Here is a 19066-nt window from a genome sequence, read left to right on the forward strand (position 1 = left end):
CGCCGATTTTAGGTGTTTTTAAGGGTTTTAGTCACATTTTCTCACCGAACTGGCTCAAAAATTTCGTATTAAGTCTTCTTTGGAGCTACATAATGTTTCCCCATAAATTTTTCAGTACAGATCCACGTTTTGATATAGCCCCATAGAAGGCACCTCCCGATTTTCAGTATTTTAAAGATTTTAACCACATTATCCTACCGAAATGACTGAAGTTTGGTACTTAGTATTCGATATCGGTAATAATTCATACCGAGAATTGTAGGTATAGGTAGTGGGTATAGGCCCCATAGAAGAGGTACATTCGATTTTAAAGCTTTTGGCAAACATTATTCATTTTAATACCCTCCACCATAAGATGTTTGCCATTCCGTTCATTCATTCATTACAACACGATTTAATTCGATTTAACTATGTCCGTCTGTCGGTCTGATGAAATGAACATAGAACTCACAACGAATTAAATTTTATTTAGTCATTTGTAGTAATCCTAAAGTTTCCAGTTGTCAGAAAACTCCACGAAAGATTGTTGGCATACATCCCCATTTCGGTATACCCCAAACATAACAGTACATCCTGATCTAATTTGCCATTTAAGGAGGCTAGTGTTTAAAAAACGTATTGGCAAACATTTTAGACATTGGTCCATATTTTCTTCTGACCGAATGTGCAATAATTTGGTATTGTGGGTTGTCAGATTGGAAGATACAACCATGCCGGTCGATGCGATTCTCAATGGGCAGAAAACCTCGACACATAAAATGATCAATATAGGTTCATATTTTTGTATATATCCCAATTAAAGGAACCTCCAGTTTTATGACCTTTGAAGGATGTACGCGCATCGTCCAAATGAAATGAACGTAACATGGTATTTCGGATTCAGAATGCGTAGAAAATATTGCTGTCTCATTCGTACTAAACCTTGTTTAAAAGAAAGTTAGCAGTTAGCATATTCCACGGCTGCTGGGAATAAGCCGTTGAGTATAGTATTTTCAAAATCGAACAGAAACTAATGGTTCCGTTTTACTAAGGTACAACTCGTGGTGGTGGGTATAAAAAAATCGGCCCAGACGAACTTGCTTCTTTTGGTTTAAAGTACCACAATGAAGAGAATTTGAGGCAAGCATTGATCTATTCAAAAGCTTTGGAAACTGATGTACATTGGACGGTTTTCTCAAAAACATCCGATCACAGAATCGACATACCTTCAACCAACCTTTTGCATTTATTATCTGTCTTCATAACCACCTCGGTTTCGCATCTCGTTATTCATATTAAATATGGATCCCTTGATTACGCACGAACTCTATGCAATGATGTGAATAATGCAAGTTGTTGAGTTGATGAAAATAAGAATGTGTTAACAAAGATCAAATTCGATGGTGAATTTAGCCGTGGGTATGTGGGGTCGATGACAACGAACACAACAATCAATTTTGGGTTACATAGATAATAATAACCACATTAATAGAACGGCCAGTTAATGTCATGTTCAATCAGCGTTCTTCAATAATATTAACTTCGAAGTCATTTGAAAACATCTGTTATATTCTGCCAGCATTCCAGCGTATTCCTATTAGATTTTCCAAAAATAACAATCCAGAGAATGGTAACATCAATTGAAGCTGCCAATAACCTCTTAAAATTAAGACCAAACTCACGTCTTTTAAATTATTTTTCGCACTTAATTTGCACAAAGAATTGTTTGAATAAAATGAAAACAGACATTTATTTAATTAATTAAAACAATTTTATAGAACTTTTAAAAATTGACATAGAAAGTCAATAGCACCACATGCTACATACACCATTTTCGCCAAAAAACTGTAAAAAAGTGACACGATATACTCCGAACGCAAAAGCTCGAGAGAAATGTGTGGAAAAATTTACATTCTTCCAAAAATATTTTTGCAAACTTTTCGCAGATTTTCGCGATTTTTTTTTTGGTTTTATCCTTTTCTGCCATGAGCCCATTCCGAATTGGTGCGAATTGTCAAATCTGTTTAGCCGTTCTTAAGTTATTAGCGTAGTAACTAACATCATTCTTTTTTATATATATCACGAATATTGTCAAATATTTAATATTCCATTTCAGAAAAAAAGGATAAATTTTTTTCGCGCTACATCAACGATTTTTGATATGTAGGTTAAGAAAAAAATTCCCAGTACGAATCTGGTCGCGAGCCAATTTTTGGTTGTTGCGGACAAAAGTTATGGCGCTTTTATTTCGCTTTTTAAGAAAGAAAATATTATAAAAACGCTAATTATTTAAATGAGCACAATTGTTACCAAAAAGTTCTCTCGAAGTGACTTCAGCGAGTAGATTGCATAATACCTGCAAAATGTTACACAGAATTCGCGGAATGTACATAAAATTGATCATTTATTGAATATAAGTCAACTTTTTTCAAAATTAGGGCCCATTTAGTGGTCATAAAATTACATAAAAATTTGTTGTGGATCAAAACTTCACGGCGAATCAAATTAGACTACAATCATACAGATTGGAGTTATAGTTTCGATGTTACAGCCAAAATAAGCACATATTTTGGTCAAAAAAATTATTTTTTGTTTGAAAAAATATTTTTTCACATGCATTTTGTAGTAGAAAATATTGTAAAAATCTATAGGAATACTTCCTTCATTTCGCTTAAATCTCCCAATAAAATAGACGGATTTTGCTTTATTGACATTCATCTTAAATCTTTCCCATTAGGGAAGGTAATTGGGTTGATGAGGATATATCTCAAAGCTTCTGAAATGGAAATAGAGGACAAATAACCAATTTTAATTTGTATGTATTTGAAAATACGTGTAAATCACGTATTTATCAAAATCATTTTGTCCGCATGTGATTTTCATGTACAGCAAAACCATATCTTTTAATTTGTATATATTTTTCGAAATTTAATTTGGAGGCTAAGATGTAGCATCGGCTGCATCTTAGCACTAAAAAACCTATAAAATATCGCTAACTTGCGCAAATTGAATACAATTTTTGTCCGCATCCGATTTCAATATCCACCATGAAAATCTACATCGATATATATCTATTTCAAGGCGACCAATCAAGAACCGTGGATGTAGCATCCCACACTACTTTTTGGGATAAAATGAAGGTAGCTCCTTTATCATTGAAGTTTTCAAATCTCTGTTTCCGCTAAAACGAAGATGCTGTACTAGTTGTTTCGTTGCAGTGGAAACGAACCGCAGAAAACGCGATAAAATACGCGGTATTTTCAAAAACATTTTTAGGTGAATTTTCTAGTTTGGAATTTCTCGTAACTCGCGTTTTAGTAGATGGATTTTCACGGGGAATGATTTATTGGATCCGGAACGTAAAAAACTAAAATGTGCAATCAAGTACGAGGAATTCGAATGACGATTGTAAGAATTAGGCCCGAAAAATATGATTTTTAGAAAAATGTTCGCACACAATTTCCGTATTTGGATGCAGATTTCTATGAAGCTGTGTAGACTACATTCACGACACATATATCAAATAACTCAGAATCGCGAGTTCTACAATCCTATATACGATTTTTTGGAAAACCTGTTTGCGGAATGAAATTAGAAGAAAATGTCAAAAAACACTGTAAATCTGGCTTCAAAATGTCAGCATCATTTAATGGTAGAAGCAGTTCAAATTTTGAAAAGTAATACATTAGTAAGATGATCCTTATTTAGTTTGCTACTACTTTTACTTTGACAGGAAAATCGAGAGAAGTGTGGTTTACTCACAAATCGAGAGAAAACAAAAATAGACATGGTGGCTTCAACCCATTTTTACCCATTTTTTAACATAAATATAGCCACAGCTTCCACGCAAATTATCTTTTAAGGCCAATATTTTTTGCCACGTTCAAAAACATTTCATTTTATCCAAAAATATTTAATTTGTATAATATACAATTACAAGTAGCGTGTTCTGAAATGGTAAACCTTGGCATCAGCTATGTTAAATTTTCAAAAATATTGGTGATATAGATTTTTTTTTGAAACTAAATTTAGCCGAGGTTACGAAATTCAATTTCAGACATCAAATAAATAGTCGGTTCTCACGGCGCAATAACGGTTGCAATTGAAGATGAAGTCCTAACCGGCATCATTGTGAAGAAACGACCCACAAACTGTTATTTTTTCTGGATAAAGTGGCAGCTCTTGAATGTCTTTAAGTTGCTCTTCTTCCAAAATGTGGCAATTTTGCTTCTTTATATATCTATAGAGAGAGAGAAATGTGGCTCATCACTGAACAAAATTAGGTTCGAAACACATTCCCCACATAACGTGAATTTTCGTAATAAAGTTGAACGATTTTTATCAGCACATTGTTACAGTATACATGCTGAAATCTCATCTGGACCGGGAACAGTTGTACTTTTAAGGGATTTTAAATTGCTTAAGGAAATCCATTATATCGACGCTTATTGTTTATAAAACCATAGAACGATTTAGGATTTAAAAGCATTTCATTCTTCATTTTTCATGAATTCAGTCACACATTGAAAATTTCATCAAAATTGGACGTATATAGTGTGTTTGGTGCAGCAAATACGTGAAATCGGGCGAAAATATATATGGGAGCTCTATCCAAATCTGAACCGATTTCGATATAATTTGGCACATTTAGCGTGTTTGGTACAAAAAATACGTGAAATCGGGCGAAAATATATCTGGGAGCTATATCCAAATCTGAACCGATTTCGATATAATTTGGCACATTTATTTCTAGACTGAATTCAGTCACACATTTAAAATTTCATCAAAATTTAACGTAAATAACGTGTTTGGTGCAGCAAATGCGTGAAATCGGACGAAAATATATATGGGAGCTATATCCAAATCTGAACCGATTTTCACCATAAGCAATAGTGTTCTTCCTATGGCTAAAAAAATTGTAGTCCCCAATTTTTAGCTGAATCGGACAAAAAATGCCACCTGTACGTTGCGAAAAAATACATGGACAGACGGACGGACATGCATAAATCGACTCAGAAAGTGATTATATGTATATCCCCAAAAGGAACTATGGGTCTATTTCGTTTCCTTTTGTATGTTACATACAAATGCACAAAGACATAATACCCCTTTCCACAGTATGATGTAGGGTATAAAAACTGTTTGTTGATGTATGTCAAACTCATAATAAATGAGCTGCCAATCGTTGTGTTTTACAGATATCGACTTGTATTGACTGATATCTTGTGTAACTCAGAAAACGCATTTTTTGAGTTATGCCACTTTTTAAGTAATTGAGCGATATAACAATCAGTAACATCGTATCAAACGTGCAGCACTATTGTTCTTTTAACATATAGCATCCTTTAACATGAATATGGTTTTGAACCTGTTAAAACAATACAATCCCATAATACCATTATAGAAATTCTTCTCTCAGTATATGTGTTTTTGTTTTCTTTGGATTTGTAGCACTGATGTTACTGTTTTCTTTTGATTTTTTGCCGGCATTGCAATGTTGACAAAGATTTTTCGTTAAAAATTATTGCCACCGGTCATAATTGTGTGAATGCAATCGTATATTATTCCAACTCTTAAACGAATTTAGAAGTTGAGGATACAAGGGCCTTACAGTGAGGCCTAGACGTCGAGAATATAAGAGCCTTGCAGGGAGGCCTTTACAAAAAACATATTTTTCGATTACGAACTTTTTTTATAATTTTTATTTTTTTGGTGCTCAAAGAGTATTAAAAACCTTTCATCTTTTTCATAACAGCAACATTTCCACGTTTATTTAAATTATTTCTTGGAAGACGTTATTATTTTGCCCAACTTATATTTTCTACAGCTCAACAAATACATGTTTTGTCTACACACAAAGCAAATATTTGTTTGTTCTCAGTATTCTTTAAATTTCCACAAATTGTGTACAAATTTGTTTTCTTCTTGTTAACGGTTTTATGCTGAATGTACACAGAGTGTACCAAGAAGAGAGCAATAAGTAAGGTTGTAGAACAAACGACTTCTCTGACGAAAGAACACAACAATTAAGAATAATGGTTGAATTGCAGATGTGAACTTACCATAATATCCTGACATATCCATTGGCACCACTTGTATTAGACGATAGCTCTTCACTAATTCGCGTAAGAATAGTTGAGCCATATAAAATAACAGCACAAGATGTGGATTGTCGGTAAGAACGCCATCGGCAGTAGCACTGCACAAGGAATAAGCGGCAACAGCAATAAGGACAATCATGGTAACAACGGTTGACGTAATTCAATATCATCAAGCAGACAATAGCAGTGATATTTGTAACAGTGTAGAAAAATATAAAAAAGAGAATGACAATAAAAATGTGGTTAGTTTTGAAGTGTTGTTATTTGCAGCCAAGACAAATAATGTAATTACAGGAGTATATAATTATATAGAATTATTTATAAAATTTTTTGTCAGTTGTCTGAAGTGTAAAATATAATAATGTCTGGAGAAGTTTTATTAGAGATTTCCAGGGGAAGTATCTACTATTTAACTCTTTAAGAAACGCCTCAAAAACTTTGAAGGTTGTTTTCAAGATATAGTCGAAGTACTTTTCTCTCCAGCACTTTCAAGTCATTCACACGCATACAAAATAAAATAAATTGTTCCCATCCAACGCTCATACTAACGCAATATTGTTCCGATCGACTTAAAAACATATTCTATGCTATTTATACTTTTTACTTTTTTTCTGAAATTTACAAGTTCCCCACTTGTAAGTTTCTAACTAAATTTCTAACTAAAATTAAGCGCTAACATTTTGAACTTTGGCGTGGAGTGGATAATTTTATTGAAATATTTGAGATATATTGTGTACACCACAAAGCGCGTAGACAGATGGATGGTTTCTGGAACTGAAAAATTATCACACGATGAGATTTCGCGCATGAAAATATTCTAAAAAAATGTTGCTAGGAAAATTTTATGTAGGGTCGGTCCACTAGGACAAGAAATCGATATTGTCATGTTTTCATTGTCCTTTATCACTTTTAAACGTAATTAATTGAATTTCGTATATGCTATTGATTGTGTAGAAAACTCGGATACACATGAACTATATGTATCTGTTCCTGGCGGACAGATCCGGTTATTTGAAGGTCTACATCTAAAGCCCTCATTGAGTATATAACGAATCCTAGAAGAAAGATTCGCCGTTTGTCAGACTTCTGAGTTATGGCGTGGTGATTCTGTCGTTGACCACAAACGAATTTATGATGCCCTAATTCAGAAATGTTACCATCCAAATTTCATATATAGTTAATAGATTATGCGAAATTTACCGAAATACATAAACATAAGGTTTTTTTGAGAAAGTCACGGCTAAAACTGATAAAGGACAATGAAAACGTGACAATATCGATTTCTCGGATCTGGGAAACCTACATATAATTTTCGGTGGAATATTGTTGTAGAAAATTTAATTTTGAGTTCAAGAACAAAAAGGACATGGAAATAACTGAGATTGAAGGACAGCATATTCGACAGAAGGTTCCTCATTCTATCTAACTGAAAAGGAAAAAGTTTTTTTTGCGACGCAAATTCGAATTTATTGTTTTCGCGGTTCTAAATTGTAGAAGCAATAAAGAATATATTCGATATCATTTCACGAAAGTTAAATATTTGATAGCAGCAATGGACATGACAAATTACGTATCTGAAGAATACCCAAATAAAGAAAATAATGCTCCTAATAAAAATAAAGGTTGGAAGGTCCGAAAAAATATGTACGTGAGCCATGGTGGTGTGAAGAGACTGCCCAACTCCATAATGCCATAAAAGAAGCAAAACACAGGTATTTCAAAACTCGAACATTAGAGGATCTTAGAGCCTGCGTGCGGGCAGAAGATGCATTCAATGATTGCATCAATGATTTGAAATTTGAATGGAAACAAAAGAAGTTGAATCGTAAGAAAGATGATGCGGAAATTGTTCCGGATGAGCGGTATGTTTCAAAGCCTTGGTGGTGTGAGGAGACAGCTCTGCTCTTCAAATCCAAAGAGGAGGCAAAAAGGAAACATTTTAAATCTGGATCTTTAGAAGACCTTAAAGCATACAAGCAAGCAGGTGATACATTTCACGCACGCCTACGAGAATTGAAATGGGAATGGAAACAAAAGCAAAGGATTGAAACTCAATATTCTGTATCAAAAGTTCAACCGACGAATTCCAAAAAAGAAGAATATCAACATGATGAACTACAACAAGGAAATGCCGCTAAGAAACATCCAATGAAAACGTCTAAGAATGATTTTGTACCTAAGCCATGGTGGTGTGATGAAGCTACTCGACTCTTGATGCAACATAATGAGGCAAGGCATCAGTATGAGAAAACAAACAAATGGGAAAATGCGATGGCATATCTGAAAGCCGAAGATGAATTTAAGAAATATTTAAGAAAGAAAAAAAGGAATGGCAAGAATTGGAAAAGGAAGAGTTAGAAGAATTGCAGAATAATATAGAAAAGAAAAATACTTCAAGTGAGAATATTCTTAAAGATGATACATCCCAAAATCGCATTGAACCTAAAGCATGGTGGGATGAAGAAGCTGTCCGTCTTGTTGAACAAAGAAATGCGGCTAGATCGAAATATTTTAAAACAAATAAACCGAAAGAGCTTAAAGCCTATCAGGAAGCAGAAGATGCTTTTAAAACATATATAAACAAACTGAAATGGGATTGGAAACACAAACAAAAGAATGAAAATCAACAAAATGTCGTTATTGAATAAAATATGAAATTCATGTTGTTAAAAAAAAAATAAATAAATAAAAAGAAACCATGTCATCCAAAAATGATGAAATAATATCTCCAAACAGAGATATAAAGCTATTTTCTCAATGATTGATGGGGGTCAATCAAAAAATTCATTATGTCATAACTCAGAAATTTCAGCTAAGGGATCGTATGGGGTTCTCATTTGGGGCTTTCATTCCGAAAAGGAATTTTTCCACCCCCAGATCTTGTGTCACAGGGTATTCAGTAAGATTTCTCATAGAGACCACAATGTCTTTAATAGAAGACAAGGATGACTTTTCATAAAAAACAAGATGAGAATACCAATAGTCCTTTGTGAGAAGGCCAGGTCCAATCTTAATTTGATTGTCATAGAACTTTACTTTTGTTTGCAAAAATTTAAAGAATCAATTGGATCAACAAAATAGGGATGAATAGACTACACTTCAGAGGATAGTAAATATCCTGTGAATTGTCCTTTAACTTATTATAATATACCGTTTGCATATATGTTTTCTTATAGCTTTCTTTTAAAATAAATAATGATTTAAAAAATCATGTTCTTTTTCCAAATTTATGTAATATTTCCAGCAAAATTGCTCGACTCCGACTCGTAGACTCCGGCTCCGAAACCCTGGTTTTAATGACAACTTTTATGGACCTTATGCTTGACAATTCAAAACTAGGTACTTTCTACCTCACTTCTTCGGTCCATTGTCAAACCGAAGAGGATTTTAAATTTGTCAACAGATTTCGTCTGTAGCCCTTCTTTTCTCTTACTGACTTTGTCGGATACTTTCGCCCATTGATGCTGTTTTGGATATATAATCGTCCATGTCCCCTGTCTTTTCCCTAAAGCTATCCAATTATAGAAGTTAATAAAAATGGTTAAGTCGAAATCTCCCGCTTATTTAGACTTATGTATATTTTTTAGTTTTTCAAGGTTGATTCACTGTTGTATCGTTTTTCTTGATCGGGGCGCACCCAAAGTTGTCTCGAATATTAATTTGCAAACCGATGCACTCATAAGTTAAGCAAATATAGCGATTATAAAACAATAGACCCCCGAAATTCTTCTGAAAATATATAGCATTTTTGACCACGGGACATTCCTGAACATTTTCTGAAAATTGCATGAAATTAGGTTCAATAGTTTTGGAAAAATCATGTATTGAAAAGAGTGGGCGTGGTCAGCAGTTTCAAGATATAACGTATTTAAAATAGTGGGCGTGGTCATGTCTATGGTTCCTAAAAAAGTAGGTACGGTCGGAGACACAACCACAATTGTCTCTCTTATTGTAAATATAGCATTTTTAAAGAAATAGGATATAGGGCAATTACCCCGCCCCTTCCGAAATTCATCAAAATATGTAGCCTATTTTCACCGGGGGCCATCGCTGTACATTCCCTGACAATTTCAGGAAAATCGGTTCAGTAGATTTTGTAGAAAAGATAAAAATTGAAAATAGTGGGCGTAATAGTGGGCGTGGTCAAATTTTCTTTACATAAAACAGCCCCACGTGTAAAATTATTTCAAGCTGTGTCTAACATTTGTATTATCGCAAAGCTTAGGCGGTTATGTACTATAACATTAACTGACACGCGGTCCTCAGTTAAAACAGAGAAGAACCTATTCGTTATTCCGTTCCAAATGGGGTTTCAGAAAAGGAGACAGGCTGTTGTGAGAAGTTGAAAGCATGAGTCGAACCATGAGTGAACCATGAAAAAGCAGAGACAGATTACGTAAAGTGGGTCTGGCATTAAACGGCAATAGAGACCCAGATGAAACTGATTGACTAAGGTTAGGTTATAGGATGAACAGCTGCCTTGACAGCCACTTGACACGGAGTCCAGTTGCCCATTGTGCTCATCCTGAAGGTTGATAGAAGGGGGAGAGAAAGAGAGAGGGACAGGAAAGATGTAGAATAGGGGCAGATATACAGGTATTCGAGGAAGAACAATTGGTTAATTGAACTTCCTGTGTCTAGTATGACCCCATAGCCACTTAAGGCTCCTGCCATAATTCAACAAAATAAGAGAGAGATACTATCTCAGACTGTGTATTTTGACTGCCTGTCTAGGACCTAGGCAGAAAAGGTGCTTGATTGTTTCAATCTCTTCCACCTCCACACCTAGCCTGCAATACTTAATGTTCTTGTCCTCCCACTTACTTGTCATAGATCAATGCTGCTAGTACTCTTTGAAGCTCAAGGCACATCGGGATATTTGACACTCAACTAGAATATCCAGAGATTGGAAATCCAGTATAGAATTCAATGCTAACTGAGGGGTGCTTTCTACTGCTCCAGTAATGAGAACTGACACAGCTCGCTGCCAAATAGCTAACTGGGACAGATTCGAAGTACCACTTAGGGTCTGCCGCCAGACGAAGCAACCAAAGGTTAAGATGGGCAAACCACTGTCCATTTTGCCACTGATTAGAGTGACTACGTCATCTGCATATATAACTACCATAGTTCTTGGTCTATAAAATTTCTTTAGTTTCCCATTCACCACCAGGAAGCCTTAGTAAAAGAGATGAAACTCCTCCGGGTCTCCCGGTGGGGTGACTGACATCCTTATGGAACTCTCTCCAACGATTCTGTTGATTTTCCCTTCGACATTAGTCAAGCTGTCTTTCTAGTCCAAGTCAAGCTGCCTTTTTAGTATTTTCATTAACAAATCGGAGAGACTTATCGGTCTTTATTCCTTGGGTAACAAGTGACTTCGCTTTTCAGCCTTGACGATGTATGTCATCGTAACGTCTTTCCATAGCGCCGTTAAATGCGTCAGTAGCAGACAAGCAAGTGTTGTTAGATTGAGTTTAAATTTTACGGCCTCATCTACGTCGGACTAATATTAGCTTTTCTGCAGATTATATCTGATACTAATAGGAATTTTGCTTTGCTTCAGTCTTGAATATTGTAGCCTTAAAGTAGTAGAACTTAAGTGTCAAAAAGATAAATTTCGAAATCTGCATTCAGCGCATCAAAATCAATAAAATATAGACATTTTTGAACAACTTCGCGATTGTGGTCTATAGCTGAACTAGTGGGATATGTAAAAACCAATTTTTGCAAAAATCTTCCAAATAATATGGTCATCAATCCATCAGAATGTTCTGAAACTCTTAAATGTTTATTTCAAGTTGTTACAGGGGTATTTTATATCATACCTTCTAAGCACGTATATTTGGTCTTGAAACAACGTGATAGAGATATTCTACCACAGAGGAGCGTGTTGGAGAGTTGCGTATTATATTCCAGCAACTGCTTGTCCAAAGATAGCACCACACCGCCGTTTCGGAGATATGGTGCGAAATATATACAAATTATGGAATAATTTAGATACATATATTATACATTTTCAGTTTAGTTTTTCCAGCCTTGTTGTATGCCCTTCTGCTGGCTTTCCTGAGGTTGGTCAGATCTTTAGTCCACCAAACTGGATAAGTTCATGAGCAAGATTTCTCATAGCAATCCTGAAGGACACTCGTGAGTTCTTCATCTTGCCTGACAACTTCCCTCACTGTGTGATGTTTTGGAATTTCACACAGTCTTGAAGAAATTTCCACAAGTTGGACATTCAGGGTGTACGATATACACGAATCCTCCATATTTGTAACAGTGAGGCCTATTACCTCCACTCTTAGCTTATTCGCTAGAAATAATTACACAATATTACTCCCTAGGTCATAATAGCTCATTATAAAGCAACAATAAATAAAATGCTTATTTTTTATTTTTTCTCAGTACGTAAGTAAAAAGTAGTCGTTAAGCCTTACCGATAGCAAAAGTCCCTTCAACTTTCTTTAACTTTTCATTAATAATTTAGCATTTTAAGTTTATCGTATTTTGTTGGTAAGCAAAAATAGTGGTAAACAACATAAAATAATTGTCAATACAGTAACTATAAACTTACTTTTTCACTTGTGGCATTAATATCTGTTCGGTGTGTTTGAAAGCTTCTACACATGTTCGCCGTAGTTTTCGTATTTTTTCTCTTAACTCCGGACAATCTTTTGCTTGGCCCACATGTATTAGGAGGTCACGAAATAAAGCCACATGACTGTTTATTTCAACGATTAACTAAAAAGAGTTAAAAGAAAAAAATCGATTAGATTGGATAGAATTGATACAAATAGTTTAAATTTATAGGTCCACAATAATCAATGTAAATTGGTATTGTTGTTAAAAATTTTTGTAAACAAGATTTATCGGCTATAAAAGAAATAATAAAGGAGTGGCGGCAGGACCTAAATGTCACTGAGGTAACAAAAATAGAGTTGGAAGTTTTCAGGTAGCTTTTAGGCGTCTACAGTATACACGTACAAAATCAATAATGTATTAAAACAAGTAAGAACGAAATTAAGTTCGGCCAGGCCCAACTTGAATGGAACAATTAGTTTCCTTTCGTTTTTGAAGAAGACTAAATATCGAATTTCAGCAAGTTCGGTAATGCAACATGGCTAACCTTCAAAATACCGAAATTCGGGAGGTACCGTTCCATGGGGGTTATATCAAAACGTCGATCTTTACCTAACAATTTCTGACCGAAAGTTTTTAGACTCAAAGAAGACTAAATACCAAATTTCCGATATTTCGGTAATACCATCAAAATACCGAAAATCAATATTTCATAACCACATGGAAGACTAAATAACAAATTTCAGTCTTTCGGTGGGATATTGACGTCACAACGCACAAAGGGGAAACATAGGCCTAAAGTTGCTCAAAACTCAAAATATGAAAATCGTTTTTTTATGAAAAAAATGTTGATAAGCGGCAACCAGACTCTTTTCTACATTTGCTATAACCATCCTCGACTTTGTAAGATTAACCAATCCAATGCAGCAGTCGATTGAACTCAGCCATACTGAAAACAAAAAGTAAATTTTCGAAAACTAAGAAATTAGGTGGACATTAAAATGACATTATTTCCACGAAAATTTATATTTTTCAAGATTTATTGTTTTTGTACAGTCTCAGAACAAGATAAGCATTTAAAATTTTCAGATTTATTTTACATCTTTGCTCTTTAATAATGGTGATACATATCCTCTTTATAACAATTTTTTATGATAATTTTTAAGATTACTACAATTTCAATAGTGAAAAAGTCTATTTCCCCGTCGTTTCCCGACCATAGTTTCTTCTAATGTTTTATGCGCTTGAGTCTCAAATATCAGATTCAATCATAAAAAATTGCGCATATTTGCGCCATTCCGAAAAAATCTAATTTTTCTCAACTAAAATATGAAATATTTTTATATGGAATTGCAAGATTTATTCACACTAAATTTTGTTCCGCCTTATAACCGGGACTCTTATTTATCAGACTAAACCAACACCTATCAAATATGTTTGCATTATTTAGAAATATTCACGGCTTTTCTCATGTGAATTGAGAAAAATTTAATTTAAGTAAGTTTCAAAAAATAAAATTTGGAATGAAATCTATACTTATAAAAGAGTTCAGTAATGATGACTCACTGACTTACTGACTCACTGACTGACTGACTGATAACACTGGTCAACACGACATTTGTTTCAACCGAAGTTGTTGTTGTTTCTAAATGAAATCGGCGAGCTATTTTCAAATCTGGTCACGGTTTTTCTCCATCAGCTCTTGTTCTTGAGATATAGCTCAAAATCGGTTTTTACGAGTTTTACCCAGAATTTCGTTATTTTCGGATACAAACAAATATTTTTTTGCGGTTTTTTCGACGCTAATATATTAAGAAGATGTTGTACGCTCGATAAAAAACGTTTTTTGAAATAATTATGGCGAGTATTTATCAAAAAATATAGAAAACATACGATGAATCTTGTAAAAATTGCATATTTTGAGTACTTTAAGCTGTAATTAGGTCATCGGGGGAAGTCATAGAAGCTTCATATGGCATTCCGGATATGCTCAGGGTGTCTGCTATATAGTCCTGTATTCAAATAATTAATATAAAGTTCATAGCGCCCACGATTCGCCCATAACCTAAAAATCGTCATGAAGACTGCTAAAGGAAAATCATTTACCTGTGATATCTTTACCAAATATGCCATTTACTTTTCAATGACAGTCTTCATGACGATTTTTAGGTTATGGGCGAATCGTGGGCGCTATGAACTTTATATTAAATATTTGAATACATGAGCATATCCGGAATGCCATATGAAGCTTCTATGACATCCCCCGATGACGTAATTACAGCTTAAAGTACTCAAAATATGCAATTTTTACAAGATTCATCGTATGATTTCTATATTTTTTGATAAATACTCGCCATAATTATTTCAAAAAACGTTTTGTATCGAGCGTACAACATCTTCTTAATATATTAGCGTCGAAAAACCCGCAAAAAAATATTTGTTTGTATCCGAAAATAACGAAATTCTGGGTAAAACTCGTAAAAACCGATTTTGAGCTATATCTCAAGAACAAGAGCTGATGGAGAAAAACCGTGGCCAGATTTGAAAATAGCTCGCCGATTTCATTTAGAAACAACAACAACTTCGGTTGAAACATTCAACTTTTTTCAATTTTGTTGAGCAGTGTAATCAACGCCCAGACTAAACGGCTAAAGCTACAATCTTGAAATTTTGGGTGAGGGTCACTCTTGGTCCGAAGGTGTCAGATAAGGCTGGATTTTTGGAAATTCGAACTAGAACTGTACTAAAAGTACTAAAAGGTACTAAATATGGTACCCTTTGTATTAGGCAAACGCGAAGAGCTAGAATTCTGAAATTTGGAATGAGGTTCACTGATGGAGTTAGAAAGGTGTACCAAATGGTTTTTGGAAATTCGAACTATAAGTGTACGAAAAGTACTAAAAGTTACTAAATTTAGTACTATTTGGTATTACGTGAACGGATAGAGCTAAAATCTTGAAATTTGGAATGAAAATCAAGGTTTAAAAGATGAGTTGATATAAGGAGGTGGTTTTGAAAACGTGTACTCATGTGTATGAATAGTACTAAATGGTACTAAATTTGGTACAATTTGAATTTGGGCGAACCGATAAAGTTGGAATTCTGAAATTTGAAATTACTATTACTGTTGGAGCAGAGGTTTGAGATATGGAGGTAGTTTTCGAAATTCGTACATATGGGTACGAAATGTACTAAATAGTACCAAATAAGGTACAATTTGGATTTGGGGGAACGGATGCAGCTGGAATCCTGAGATTTAGAATTAGGATAACAGTCGGGGTGTAGGATAGAGGTATTTTGGAAATTCGTACTTTTGGGTACGAAAAGTACTAAATGGTACCAAATTTGGTACAATATGAATTTAAGTGATCGGATAGAGCTGGAATAGTGAAATTTGGAATTAAGATTACTATTGGCGTGTGGGATTGGGATACTTTTGGAAATTCGTACTTATGGCAACGAAAAGTACTAAATGGTACCAAATTTGGTACAATTTGGATTTGGGTGATCAGATACATTTGGAATCCTGAAATTCGAAATTAAGATTACTTTTGGAGTGCTGGATAGAGGTAGGTTTGGAAATTCGGACCTATGGGAACAAAAAGTACTAAATTGTACTATATTTGGTACAATTTTGATTACGGTAATCTGATGCAGCTGTAATTCTGAAATTTGGAATTAAGATTACTGTTGGCGTGTAGGATTGAGGTAGTTGTGGTTATTCGTACTCTTGGGTACGAATAGTACTAAATAGTACCAAATTTGGTACAATTTGGATTTGGGTGAACGGATATAGCTGAAATTCCGAGATTTGGAATAAGGGGTACTATTGGGGAGTAGGATTGATAAAGTTTTGGAAATTTGTAGTTTTGGGTAGGAAAAGCACTAAATAGTACTAAATTGTACAATTTGGATTTCAGTGATAGGATACATTTGGAATCGTGAAATTCGGAATTAAAATAGGTTTTGGAGTGTTGATAGAGGTAGGTTTAGAAATTCGTACTATGGATAAGAATAGTACTAAATTGTACCAAATTTGGATTTGAGTTATCGGATATATCTGGAATCCTGAAATTCGGAATTAAGCTTATTGTTTGAACATAGCACTGTGGTAGTTTTGAAAATTTGTACTTATGGGTACGAAAAGTACTTAATGGTACTAAATTTGGTACAATTTGGATTTCGGTGATCTGATGTAGCTGCCATCCTCAAGTTTGGAATTAAAATACCTGTTGAATTGTAGGATTGATAAAATTTTGGGAATTTTTAGTTATGGGTAGGAAAAGTAATAAATTGTACTAAATTTGGTACAATTTGGATTTGAGCGAAAGGATAGAGTTGGAATCAAGAAATTTGGAATTAAGATTACTGTAGGAGTGTAGGATTGAGATATGGAAGTAGTTTTTGAAATTCGTACTTATGAGTACGAAAGTACTAAATTTAGTACAATTTGGATTTGAGCGAACGGCTAGAGCTGGAATCTTGAAGTATGGAATTAAGATTACTGTTGGGGTGTAGGATTGAGGAAGTTTTGGAAATTCGTACTTATATGTACGAAAACTACTAAACGGTACTTAATTTGGCACAACTTGGATTTGAGCGAACGGGTAGAGCTGGAATCAAGAAATTTGGAATTAATATTACTGTTGGAGTGTATAATTGAGATATGAAAGAAGTTTTGGAAATTCGTAGTTATGAGTACGAAAAGTACTAAATTTGGTTCAATTTGGATTTGAGCGAACGGCTGTAGTTGGGATGTAGGATTGAGGAAGTTTTTGAAATTCGTACTTATATGTACGAAAATTACTAAACGGTAGTATATTTGGAACAACTTGGATTTGAGCGAACGGTTAGAGCTGGAATCTTGAATTTTGGAGTTAATATTACTGTTGGGGTTAGTTTAGGAAATGCGTACTTAGTTTTGGAATTGCGTACTTATGCTTACAAAAAGTACTACATTTTATACAATTAGGATTTGGGTGAAATTATAGCGCTCGAATCCTAAAATGTGGAATTAGGTACACTTAGGGGTACGAAATGGTTCCATGTATGGTACAATTTTGTATTGGATGAACGGATAGATCTGGATTCGTGAGATTTGGAATTAAGATTACTGTTATCATTTGCTTATAACGTCCGATTTAAGAAATATGTGCCATAAATATACGAAAAGTTGTCAATGGCACAGGATTTGGTACAATTTGTTATTGTGTAAAGGGAATTTTGAAATAATAGGAGGAGGTTCGTATTTATGTATTTACATGTAAAGTACTTAATAGTTCTATAATTGGTTTTAGGGGAACATATAGAGATGCAAATGAGGATGGCGGTTGTTGGGTTAGGCCGTATTTGCGCTGAGAACCTCAATTAAAATATCTCAAAAAATGTGGATTGCTCTTGATGTGTAGGCGTGACGAAAATCGAACTAAAGTGGTACGTATTAGTACACAAAATGTTTCCACCATTCTATATTATATATTGTTTATTTGTTTTGTGTATTTAACGCATACGAAGTAGCGGGCACTTTGCTAGTATATGTATATGCGACTATAAATACATCTGTACCGATTTGTTTGAAAATTGGCTCAATGTTTTTTGTTGGCTAGTTCAGGTTGCATGTGTCAAATTTCAGTGATTTTGGTGCATTTTTATCTCATACCAGATGCGAATATATATGCAAGCTGCATCCAAATCTGGACCGATTTTCATTATTTTCTATAGGATTAATCCTTGTATAGAAGATATGCTTTGTGCAAAATTTTATATCAATCCGACTATAAATGAGCTTTCTAGGGCTTTTGATCAAATTTTAACACAAGTTTCCCCTCTGTGCAACGTTCAGAATAACGAAAATCGGGAGGTGTCAGAAAGACTAAACACCAAATTTCAGCCATTGAGGCAACAACCTTCAAAAAGCGAAAATAGAGAGGTACCGTTCTATTGGGCCTATACTTAGGCAAGGGCCTATACCGAAAAAGTTCATATGGAACGTTTAATACCCTAAATAAATACCAAAAATCTAATTTCAGCCATTCGCTGAAATATTGAGGCCACGACCTTCAAAATACCGAAAATCGGGAGGTACCGTTCTATGGGGGCTATATGAAGTCGTGGACCTATACCGACAAATTTCCGGTGGAACGTTTTATACCTCCAACGAAGACTTAATACACAATTTCAGCCATTTCAGTGGTATATTGAGCCACAACCTTCAAAATAACGGACATCGGAGGATACTGTTCTATGGGGGCTATATAAAGATGTGGGCCCATACCGAAAAATTTCCGGTGGAAATTTGTATACCCCCAACGAAGACTTAATACCAAAATTGAGCCATATCGATGTTACACTTAGGCCACAAATCCTTGAACATGGGTTTGCATATGCTCATTTTATGCAAATATGTC

The 19066-nt window shown here is 34.6% G+C and overlaps 1 protein-coding gene across 3 annotated transcripts in view; it reads right to left on the reverse strand.

Annotated features, from left to right (window-relative positions):
- Positions 1-19066, reverse strand: part of dcma (decima) — a 316154-nt gene that overhangs the window by 14224 nt on the left and 282864 nt on the right. For all 3 annotated transcript variants that reach the window (XM_073966099.1, XM_073966101.1, XM_073966100.1), the window contains exons 3-4: positions 12655-12821; positions 6042-6178 (exon numbers count right to left, since the gene is read on the reverse strand). In XM_073966099.1, coding sequence (XP_073822200.1) covers positions 6042-6178; positions 12655-12821 — 304 coding nt within the window. The remainder of the gene's footprint in view (positions 1-6041; positions 6179-12654; positions 12822-19066) is intronic.

Source organism: Musca autumnalis, unplaced genomic scaffold (assembly GCF_047663935.1).
Source record: "Musca autumnalis isolate F117 unplaced genomic scaffold, ASM4766393v1 scaffold_2, whole genome shotgun sequence".
Taxonomy (NCBI): domain Eukaryota; kingdom Metazoa; phylum Arthropoda; class Insecta; order Diptera; family Muscidae; genus Musca; species Musca autumnalis.